Source organism: Artemia franciscana, chromosome 18 (genome assembly GCF_032884065.1).
Source record: "Artemia franciscana chromosome 18, ASM3288406v1, whole genome shotgun sequence".
Lineage (NCBI taxonomy): Eukaryota > Metazoa > Arthropoda > Branchiopoda > Anostraca > Artemiidae > Artemia > Artemia franciscana.
In genome coordinates, this window is record NC_088880.1 from 21,878,511 (window position 1) to 21,890,858 (window position 12,348).

General features: G+C 32.7%; 1 protein-coding gene across 3 annotated transcripts in view; it reads right to left on the reverse strand.

Moving 5' to 3' along the window:
- Positions 1-300: 300 nt before the first annotated feature.
- LOC136038751 (ets DNA-binding protein pokkuri-like) overlaps positions 301-12,348 on the reverse strand; it is a 194,271-nt gene continuing 182,223 nt past the window's right edge. For all 3 annotated transcript variants that reach the window (XM_065722110.1, XM_065722109.1, XM_065722108.1), the window contains 2 exons: positions 8,017-8,212; positions 301-4,475 (listed from right to left, as the gene is read on the reverse strand). In XM_065722110.1, coding sequence (XP_065578182.1) covers positions 4,364-4,475; positions 8,017-8,212 — 308 coding nt within the window. In that variant the 3' untranslated portion in view covers positions 301-4,363. The remainder of the gene's footprint in view (positions 4,476-8,016; positions 8,213-12,348) is intronic.

Here is a 12,348-nt window from a genome sequence, read left to right on the forward strand (position 1 = left end):
AAGTGGGATGGGAAGAGGTTACAAGGAAGGATTGAAAGGAAATTTGAACTTCACGAGAGGGGGTAAAAAGTAAAGCTTTGAATCGATTGGAGTGAAGGAGGAGCGTACGCAGCTATTTTGGTCTCAGGCGGCTGGGGCTGCAGTGAGCTTTTGGTAGTAGATTCTGTGGCTTTCCAACTAAATGAAAATGTTTATCGAACCCTTTATATTTCCAATCACGCTATACCTCGCAGGCTAAGCGAGGGCCAGTTTACGAAAAGATTTCTCGATCCTACTAGTGATCTAAATTAGAGAAAATAATTCGATATATGTAAATATATTTATTAGACTCTATATTAATATCAACCAAATATAGAAATATTTCGAAAACAAAGTCACTTGAAACGCATACAATATACATATCTTTCGAACACAATCAACAATTTTTTTTAGATTTTTTCGTTAGGCTAAAAAACTATAGGAAAAATAGTAGCTACTGCTCAGCCATTTAGCAATAATTAACTAATCAGTCTATCATTTGGTTAATGAGGATCAAGCTGTTCAAAATTGTACACAACAGGCTCAGAAATTCAAGTATTTTTAATTTAAAGAACAGCTTGTCTCAAACAACTGTTATACTCAAGTTAGTCTTAACTGTAAACAATGTGTTTTGGCAGAATCAAAACCGCGGTCCCATGAAATCAGTGTTATATTCCTACTTATTTTATGTTTTTTCCTACTGGGTGTCGTACATTAGTTTTCAGCAATACGCTCCTTTTTATGATGTAAAGAGAAAGCTAACTGCTTTAACTTTCCTCGACCTTGAGCTTAAGTTTATACTATAATACGCTGCAGCATCACGTGATATTCGAACAGGCAGTTTTTCCTGTTTCTTTGGGGATTCAACTCTTTTAGTGTTTTATGCATGTCTTGTTTTTCTTATTTGTCTTTGTTCCATGAAAAAGAATGTAATTTACTCTATCTCCCCTCCCCTTTTTTTCTTTTTTAGATCGTTTAGGTTGGCCAGTGATAGCAGAAACGTTGGATTATCGACAACCCTGGCTTAAAACTTCAAAGCAAAAATGACAAACTGGTTAAGATTGAGGGTAGAGACAATCCTAGGGGCATGATTTTGATATTAGTATTCAAAGATTGCCAAATTTAACATGCAATCACCATTTAAGTGGAAAAAAAAACGTGCAGCCTATTTTAGAGGGTACGAAAGCGTATCATGAGATACGAAGTGGCCAATCATTTCGAAAGAATTGGGAAACTCTTCTAAAAGATTAAGAATTAATATTTTCTCATTTAATATTATAGTTAACAATCCGATGATTTTCTAAAGGGATTCCTTTCTCACAAAGATCAGAGTCTTCTCTGTTTTGGTGGGGATGAGACTACGAAAATTGTCTATGAATCTTTACAATTTACTGATTGTCACCATTGGAATTTTGAGATTTAATATACTTCATCTATATCAACACGACATTCCCTCTTTTGCCGTTTAAAAAGAGCGGTAAATGTTTTTTAATAAAACTATTAATAGAGTTATGCCAGAAATTGAGGAATACTGTCACTTTTAGCCCAAGTATTAACAACGAATTATAGCATATCTATGGACTTTTATTAGATCGTGATCTGAAATACGTAATTCAGAATCCTAAAACTTTTTATGATACTCCATTTCAAGAACAAGGAATAAGATATATTTAATTCACAAATTCTACAGAACAAGTAGTTTATATATTATTTACCAGCCAAATTCTTTTGGCATAGAGAAAGTACTTTTAATCCAAAGCTTAAGAGGTATTTACACACCATCAGTCTCCCCCTCCCCCCAAGAAGAAAATGATTGTAAGTAGTAATAACTTTGTAAGTAGAGGAGCAAAAAATCCATAAGTTCTTGTAAATTTTTTTCCCGCAACCTCTATTCACTAACAAGTTCACTTACGGCAAAACCCAAAATGAACAACCTTAACTAGTCGAAAAACTAAAACTACAGTTACAAAATATCTTATTCGTGCCTTCAAGAATAACAAAGACATTTTTTCTCCCCAAATATTCCTTGAAAAAAAAATCTAAGACAAAAATATTAAACGCCCCCCCATCTACAGTTCTTAATCTAATACGCGAGGTGTGTGAGTCAGATGAAATATTCTGATTTATAGCTAGCATATTTCTCAACTTATGCACAATTAGAGACGAGTTATGATTTCTCAAGTAGATAATTTTTCAGCAATGTCAGTGAATTTTTTTCCTAAATTAAAAGTTTACGTTACGTCTTCTTTACTAAAAAAATGCAGATAAACAGTAAGAGTCCTCCATTTTAAACATAATAAACACAAGTTTTAATTTGAGAGATAGTCATAGAAATGTCTTTCAGTCAGATGTTGTACGTTTACTGGTACTGTTGGGCAAAAGACTAACTTTGTAAACTTAAATATAATTCATTATAATCTTTTAAGAATCTAATCAAGCCCTTTTAAGCTTAAGAAATGTTTGTCTTAATTAAAAAATTTTAACGATCGAGAAATATAAAGTTCCTTCTTTTTCCTTCTTAATGTATTGACAATCATAGAAAGGCAATTTCAAAACAGTCATTCTTCAATAAAACTTTTCTTTCGTTAAAACCAAATTATTAGCAAAAATAATTCAAGCAAATTTCTTAGCAAAATGACTATTCAGTTATCAGAAATGGTGATTTTTAATTTTTTTGAGAACCCAAGTCAATAACTTGAAAACTTGAAACATTTAGAATTTTGAATACTAGAAGAGTTGTTTGTAAGAAAAAAGAATAAAAAAATAATAAATTTAGAAAAGATTTGAAAGATATAAAATTGTACTAAATTCAATATTTTATTCAGTAAACCTTGTCTTTGTTTATTCGGTGTTTCACTATTTTAGATAAGTAGATTTTTTTATATAATTGTACTATATTTTCAATCTCAGTATATATATATATATATATATATATATATATATATATATATATATATATATATATATATATATATATATATATATATATATATATATATATATATATATATATATATATATATATATATAGATAATTAAAAAGCTTACAAAGAAAAAAAGGCGATTGCTAGATGGCTGGGAGCATGACCATGACCAGGATTTTGGGGGTTAAACTAGTTTCCCATAAATTACAAAAATAAATAAATTCTAATTTTTCAACTAAAATATCATTATTTCAACAAAGATTGTGTATTTATTTTAGATTGTCTTCAAAAACACGCGTCTGGAATTCCCCCAAAAAGCCGAAGGTCTAAAGTATGGTCTTTGCTGGGAGCAATGCATATCTGTTTGTTGCTTCCCATTAGACCCCCGCCATAACTAAACAAAGAATTGGCCCAGGATATAAAAGGCAACACTGTTTATCACTCATATCCAGGTATTCCATTGAAAGAAAAAAAATATGGAGCAGTAAAAAAAAGACAAAAAAGGAAATATGCAACCACTAACTTATAGTTCTTTCAAGGGAAATTGTTCAGTATTAACACAAGTGTTTGTGATATACATATAATCGAAAGGTTTTCATTTCAAATTCAAATTTATTTGGAAGTTAAGCTCAAATTAATGAAATCTAGGTGTTTGTTTAGTTAGATAAAAATTTAAAAAAAGTTAGAGGTTTCTTTAACAGCTTTATATTTAATATATGGCATAGAATATGATTAATTATAAGAATCATCGCTACTAACAAACGAAAGTTATAAAAATATTTGAGATTTATAAAATTTGAGTTATTACAAATTTGATAAATAAAGTGATGCGCATAGACAACTAAAATCGTTTGTTCTTATGATAGGAATTGCAAAAGGAATTGAAATCAAGATGATACGTGGACAGAGAGGAGTATATTTAAGCTTTAGATTCTTATCTTGTTCGAATTACTCGTTATTCTCTTTAGTTAATCCTAAGACTATATATTCATCTAACTAAAACAAATAGGAATAAATAAAATGAAATCAGTAATAACATATCAGCCAAAAAACACTTATCACACATTAAAAAAATAACGAATTAGAAAAATCAATCAGAAAAAAATGATCACAGTAAAAAGTTAAAAACAGGCCAATCAGCGAAGAGAAACAGGTCCTCCCACATTGATTGCACTCGTACCGACAACTTATATAAAAATAGTTGAGATCGTTTTTCTCAAAGTAGAAAAAGGCACTTAGTGTCCATCAACTGATTCAAAGTCCCCCAACTCCCACCCCCTAAAATATCATAAAACTGAGTGCAATATACCAATGTTTATATTCGCCCATATTTGTATCACAGGAGGGCTACACCAAAATCACTAAAGAAATCGCTGTATAACAAAGTTATAAAGTTGAAGTCAAATCCAGAACAGTCGCATTTAACACACTCCAGAACAGTCAATTTCAACAATGTCTCTTGGAACGTCCACAAACTGGTAGACAAGTCTCTGGCCATCCACCTTCGCTAAAATCCCTCGCTGATAATAGTACCTGTAACAAAAATAGCATGAAATTAGTTTGTTCTCATGCAAATGGCTAAAGTGTATAGTATAAAAATATAAGTAGGGTCTGAATAAACAGGGCTAAAGTGAAAACACGGGGGTGATTAAGCAAAATCATAACCATAGAAATAACAACCCTACACCTCAGCAAATGAAAATGGTAGTTTAACAAAAATGCTAAATTTCTATTTTAAAGATGTTTACAACTCAATACATAACGTTACCTTGTTCATTTTTTGTCATAAAGAGATCAATTAAATCCTATGAATCTTATTTCTTACTGTCTCATCCGATTTGCATTTATACGTTTTTGAGTTTAGATGTTTTTATCTATTATTTTGTAAAGCGATGTTGAAAACTTTTGCTCCTTATCTATGTCTATAACAGTCGATCTATTATAATCAAAGGAAGATTAATTTTAATAATTATCAATCTATTAATCCACGTTTTTTTCTACTTTTAGGACTAACGTTTGTTTGTATGTCTATTTGATTTACAATAGGAACCTTTTACATATTTTATAGAAATTAAACTTAGCTCCCTCATGTTTTCAAATTTATTCCTTCGTGGATTCAAAAACATAGAGACGCTCACGGCGAATAATTGGTTAAACCCCTAAATCAAGGTAAAAGAAATAGGCAACTCAAAGTTTTCCAATCCACTTGGTAATAAAAATTTTGGATACAATAATTATAAACAGTGGTAGGAAGTATTGTATACTTATTATTATTTGTAAAACATAATAACATTGGTATTAATAAGCCTATTGATAATACCAGTATAATCAATGAAGGGTATTGGTAATACGGGTATATGAGTTCTGAATTCTTTATTTAACAATAAAATTCATAACAAAAAATTATTTCAAGACAATTCTCCCCCATAAGCCTCCATGGCCGTGGATATAGCATTTGCATATTTCTATAGAGGAGGGAAAATAAGATTTTGAAGCTCCACGGGGTAACAACTTATTATTGGGGTTTATATAAAGACTATTTGAGGACTCTAAGGAGGAGAATAATTTATTTATTAAAGCACGATGTTTGTGTCAGATACGCTCTTTGGTTCTGGCATTGATGGTGTCGGACTTTTTACATATTTCTTTTTCTTGCACATTTCAGTGAATCATGCGTCCTATTAGCCATCAAATCAAGTGGTTTTGGAAGCTAGCTATTTTAATTCAGTATTAAATTCTGCAGAGAATGTGAAACATTTAGAGAATGAGAGTAAAGGGAAGCAATATAAACTAGGAAATTACACGGATTTAGGAAAGCTGATTAAACAACAGGGTTCTGCTGATGAATCACCAAAGGCATATTTTAATTATTTGAAAATTGCATCTTAATTTTGTTTTGGCTGTAAATACTATGTCTTCCAGCATGTTAGACATTTCAAAGGGACTCGCGCTTATAAATACCTCAAGGCTTTGAAAAACCTTTGTTTCTCAAATTGAAACAAAGAAAACAATTTGTTGTTGGGCAGAAATTTAGCTTTTGCATCTGATTTTTACAGATGACCGTAAAATTGGTGGACGACGATGGAAACTAAATGTTGACGGTGGATTCAAAATGAGCAAATGTTCTTAATAGATACAACGTAAGAATGACAATTATTAGTTGAGATTAATTAACAGGTGTGCCCTTTCTTGTCAAGTGATTCTTAATCTTATTTTTAATTTGTTAATAATAGTAATCATTAAATTTACATCAACTACATCAAATGAAGGTGCGACAGCCTTGTATTCCTGTTTAGTACTTTCTCCCCGTTTTTCTGTAGCTTTCCATATGATAAAGAAAATCTATCCATCTTTACTCAGTGTTAACTATCCTGAATGGTTCAGTAACTTCAAAACAATGCCTAAAAATTTAGCTCTCTAAAATTATACTAAATAATACAAAAAAGAAATTCGGTGAGGTTTTGTCCTGCGTTCAAGGACATATCTTTTTCTCAAGGGGTAAGAATAGGAGCTTGTAAAAGCGTTTTCAAGGAGTAAGTAAATACGGATATTACAGATTCGAATATTACAAGCACAAACATCATTTATTCGCAATAAGATGGTAAAGTGGAATCTAAATAAAACAAAATATTAGATTAAAAAATTAAAATTTGTCACCCATCTAGCTTCACTCATTAGTACCCAAACGTTGTGACAGCAAACTAGGTACAATAGCGCAGAAAATGAAAAAATAAAGAAAACAATATCAAATAACAGTGTTTTACTGAGATTTTCTTTATTCCAATTTAAAATCGGCTTCTACAAATATTAGTAATTAAATTTTTGAATCGGTCACAGATTCAACACGCTAACCTTAACCATTAAGCCATTGAGTTTAGGCACGCCCAAGCAAAAAGTTAAGAATACTCTAAGGGAAATAAATTCAGTTTTAGGATTCTCTATTTACTAATGGAACTTATATCGTTAATTTTAAAACCAGATGTTCATACATTCCCTAATCAAAAATTTGTTTTAACTAACACAAATATAATGTGACAACTGACAGCCATGGAAAACAGTACTAAAAATCACCCTTAAATCATTCTCTTTTTTAAGCATTGAGACTTAAGCACTAACAAGACGAATTTAGTTTACTTTTATTATAACAAGATCAAAGACAGGGGGCTGTACCCGAGGCTGAATATAGGGGTTGGATGGAGTGTGATTTTGACCCCCCCCCCCTTAATGTTTGTCCGACTCGTAAAAACGTAACAAATATCCTGGAAAAAACCCTGGCTGTATCCTTTGGCCTTTTTTGTGGGCATTTGATAATTTTGCTTCAGTCGTAGTTACACAACGTCAAACATTTAAAGGGGCTCGCTTAAAAATAGTTTGACGTTTGGGAAAGGTTACTTTCTCAATGGAAACAAAGAAGCACCAAAACAATTTGTTGTTGGGAAAATTGTAGCATCTGCGGATGATTTTGTGATGACGTCATATTTGCGACTCAAATTATGCCAAGAATAAATGGAACTAAGAATAAAACACAAAAACGCAGTGAAATTTATGAGGGCTAAAGATCGGACATGCTAATCCGAAAGGCATTATTTGTCACGCCTCTTGCATAAGTGAGACACGTACCCCGTCGGCTCTCAAAAAAGCGCGGTAAATCAGTAACTGATCTTATTATAGGGGGGGGGGCGGACATCGGCACATTAAAGACACGTTTCCAAATGCAGCATGTCTAAGTCTATCCTCGCTTACAGAAACATCTCAAAACTGGAGCTTTGGATGTAACAATTGTTTTGTCACATCCTGAGGAACAGGGCTGCATCGGCACCTTGACTACCTTTGTCGACTTTGTGCTGCCTCCCTCAGCACGCTTCCATCACAATCATTACCAGCTTTGGGTTTTAACCCTTGAAATACTTCTTGCTTTGCTTGGACCTTAAAAATTATTTTTTCAAAACGTGGGGGCGAGGCAATTTTTTTAAAGTTTTTCCTCAATGAAAATACACCTGACATACTCCAATTTGTATTCATGACACAGGGGGCGAGGCATATTAGTACAGATACGGGTTTTATAGTAACTTACCTGAGGGCACGTCCCATTGTTTCATAGTTCATATCTGGTTTATTTTTATGAAGTCCCCAAAGCCTAGAAACTGCTTTGGAATCCACCAACTTGAATACACCCTTCTCTCGATTTGTCCATTTTATAAATTTTGGACAGCATTCTTTGTCCTGAAGCAGCTTCAACAGGAATTCCCACAAATAAGTTGTATTTCCAGCTACAAAAAAATAAATAAAACTATACAAAAACTTAACATTATTACAGTCTATTCGAATTTTTATTATTATTAAAGTCATGCCTAGTGGTGCCTTGCAGGGAGGAGGATCCTGTACCTCAAAAACCCCTAATTTTTGGCATCTTCATAGAAAAATACTTGTTTTTTATGTTTTCATTTAAAAATTATTTTGTCTGCCTACCTCCCCCCCCATACGCTTTCGTGAATTAGCACCACATGACGTGTCTCGTGAGCAACTCTAACATGTCGCTTCGTGGCTTCTGAGGGTAAAATTAGAAAGACGGGAAAGTACTATTCTCGATCTTTTTAATAGATTTAAGAAAAAAAGAAATTTATTCATGGAAAGTACCTTTAAGTTCTGACAGCTTACATTTGAGAGCAAGGGTTCCTTCTTAACAAGGCTTTTGAACTAACATCTTGGCTTTTCCATGATTTCCCCAGATAAATACTGGTAATTGCTTTTTTATTATTTTGAGTGAGGTATTAAACTAAGAAGTGATCATTTTGATCTTTTGTGATTGGAGTTGGTTCGAGCTTCGGACCTGTTTTTCTAGTAGTTTTTTTTTTTTTTTGATGACATATTTTGATCTTTCGTGATTGGGGTTGGTTCATGCTTCAGTCCAGTTTTTATAGTAATTTTTGATATATTTTGATATTTCGTGATTGGGGTTGGTTCGAGCTTCAGTCCAGTTTTTTTTTTATACATATTATGAATAAACCTGGGATTGAAGTTCAGAACAGCCAAGTTCTTTAATAATCAATAAAAAAAATTCACCAACCTATCAAATTAATGACCCACACTGAGGATAACTCGTGTGTGGGATATACACTTAGCAATAAATAACATTCTCTCCAAACTCGAGATATAATATGAGTAAATATCAATTAAATTCCCAATAAGTTTCGCCCGTTTTTTATGCATAATTTGCTGATGAAACTAGGGGAGGGGATTTTTTAAACTAAGGACATTAACTTCATATCGTTACGTTTTTTCCCAAACAAGGAAAAATTTCGAATTCCTGCATGGTACTGTGAAAGTTTTTTCCCATTTTTTATAACCAGTTGTAAATAACAATTCGTCAAGAAAAAAGGAAGTAAAATAATAAGTAGACATCTAGTTTACAAGAGACGTGCAAAAAATTATTATTCGAACACCAATTTGGCAAAAGATCCAGGCGGAAGTGGATAGCTTTGCCGCTACGAGTGTTGTTAATGCGCGTCTCAAAATTATAAAAAGAAAATCTGGAATTCAAGAAAGTATAAAAACGTGACCTGTCATCAATTGGGGAGTAACGGTATCTTTCTTGAAAATACAACGGTCAAAAATAATTCAAGAAAATAGAAGCTACAACAGCGTTGCCGTTATTGTACAAACAGGGTTTTTGCGACTTGACACAAGTCGAGGTAAATACAAGCAATATTTTCAAAAACTGGTTTTCAAAACGTGACAAATTCAGAATAATTCTGTGGGTCCTTTTGATGCTAGATTTTCATTTGAAAGGAATGTCCTTCTTGCGAAAATGAATAAAATTTATAATAACCATAATAATAAAAAACATATCAAAATATCCCGCGTTTTTTAAAGTAACAATACAGGAGCAAGAACAAAAAAAACTATTTTAGACATTGCAACATTTCGATACTAATACAAATAAAATATATTACAGTACAATATCTTCTAAGAATTTACTTATTAGATTTTAACCTAGGATAATATAGAAATTTCATTTATGGATATCAATCATTTAATCATTGGAACGTAAATTTCATATTTATATTTATTCTACAAAGCTAGCGTACATAGAAAGCGACCATTTGACAGTACTCGTAAAACTAATAACTTGCTAGGAACAAAACGACAAGCTTCTCAAACGACACTTATACTAATTCTAAGGATCTCCATGATCTAACTTACCCATACTCAAGTCCTTTTAACAGAATTTCCATTTTAAATATTTTATTCTTTAAAAGAAGGAAAATTTCTTTTTTTTTCATCAAGCAGATTAAGGATTTCCACAATCAAGTTCTTTTTTTTTGTCTAAAATCTCTTTTGGATGAGGTTCCCTCTCCCATCCTATTTTTGAAATTTCAAACAGAATATAACCAGTAATACCAACACATTGTTCCCTTTCAAATTCCCTCAATAATTATTTGTTGTATATTTTAGTACTTTTTAGAGTTGGTCTGCGGCACTGAGTTAGGCATTTTAGAAGAGCAAAAGAGAACTTATGGAAGCTATTTTGCGTGGTCAAAATGTTTCCGGAACGGTTCCGTGTTTGCTTGATGTTTTTTTATGCGCTTGGTGTCTACATACTGATTGCTTTTATGGCACCCAGTTGCTTGGACCCATGACTACACACTTCAAGCCGATTGATTCAATTCATAAACTTAGACATTTGAACCAATAAAAACTTAATTCAATGTTATTTGACCAATAAGTTGACTGGAATCGCAAGGGGAATAAGCATCCGAAACCTAAGAGGGCCTGTCCACCTAGAGTGCTAGGTGAGTGAGCCCATTTATAAGCTAAGACAGTTGGGCTAACAAAAAATGAATTAAATATTGGTTGACGAATATTTACAACAAACAAAGACAGTTGACTGTCTGTGTTTGTGTCTTGGGTTTGACTGTCTAGGCTTGTCACAAGCTCAGGGAGTTTCACCAACAAAAATGCCCAGATAGTCAGTAAAATGGTATTACCTCAGACTAGGCAGCTGAGAAAAAAATTGTGCTTAATTGATTAATTAAAAATTCGCAACCGGAACCCCTGATGATAATCCACAGACCTTATATGAGGGGGGTCACTATAGAAAAAAAAAATAGTGAAAAATGAAATTGGCTGAAAATGCTGGACTGAACTGAGGCAATGAATAGATGCTGTTTGAAAAATGATTGGAGACGGCGGGCACCCCTCCCCACCTCTTCTGAAGAGAGAAACTTGAATAGCTTGGGAACAAAAGAATTTGACGAGATTTATCAAAGCACTATTTCGCTATTTTCTAATGCCAAAAACATGCTTTCTGTGGTAATAGAATATTTATTATTAACAATATTTTGATATTCTGAACAATAATGGTAATTTTTTTGCTCGAGTCAATTTTGAAAAGCACGCAATACATTTACTAATACTTGCTTTATTAAAAATGTTTTATCGACAATCTATCGGTAAATTCATAGTAAATTCATTTTTCGACACTAAAGACATCACACATCTTCAGCGAGGAAAAGATCAGTGTTGCAATTACTCGGAAGAATTTCCGATTTTAATTTGGGTTAATTTTCTCACATGTTTCCACTAGCCGAGACGGACTACTTCCTGCTTAAGACAAGAGCCTCATTCAATGCTCACTTACCACAATTTCTCATCTTAATGAAACGTAACCGATGTTTGTACTACTCATATTTCCAAATTTTACCTAAAGCGGAAGACGTCGCAAAAGAAGACAGAAAAGAAAATAACTTTGGAGGGATTGGAGCTTACCCTATCAACAAAACTGTAGCAAAGTACATATTTGACAAAATACAAAATATTTGAAAAGCTAGTATTGCATTAACTACATTTCCGATTATTTTCCAAATTAGCTTCTTTTTTTAATAAAATTGTACAACCCAGGCTGTGTGAATCTTGAATGTTTGAAAGTAAGATTCAAATCTGCTTTAACTTTTTCTTTGTGGAACTTCATATGTTTCACAAGAAACCAAATAAATTAAACTCTAAATGTGACCAGACACCTGAGCAGGGGAGGAGGGACTAGTCGGTCCCCTGAAAACTCCAATTAAGTTATTTTTTAGCATTTCTTAAAATTTGTGCGTTTCAACGAATTCTCCTTCTTAGACATAAATGTCAACGGATATGCCTGACTGTAACTGCTCAACTTGAACGATTCAGTTTTGTTTTTGCATCCCGCTTAGAAGTCTTCTTGTTTTTAGTATAACTACCGTCAAATTGAAAACAAATTACCCCAATTTTTTTAGGGGAAAAAATTGTTGGGATTGATGTTTTCAAGGCCGTACCAGGGGGGGGGGTTACCTGGTTCAAATCTTCCTCGAAATTCTTGTCTGACTCATAAAAACGTAATACACTTGCATACAAACATATCTTTGATGCGTTTTTTAAG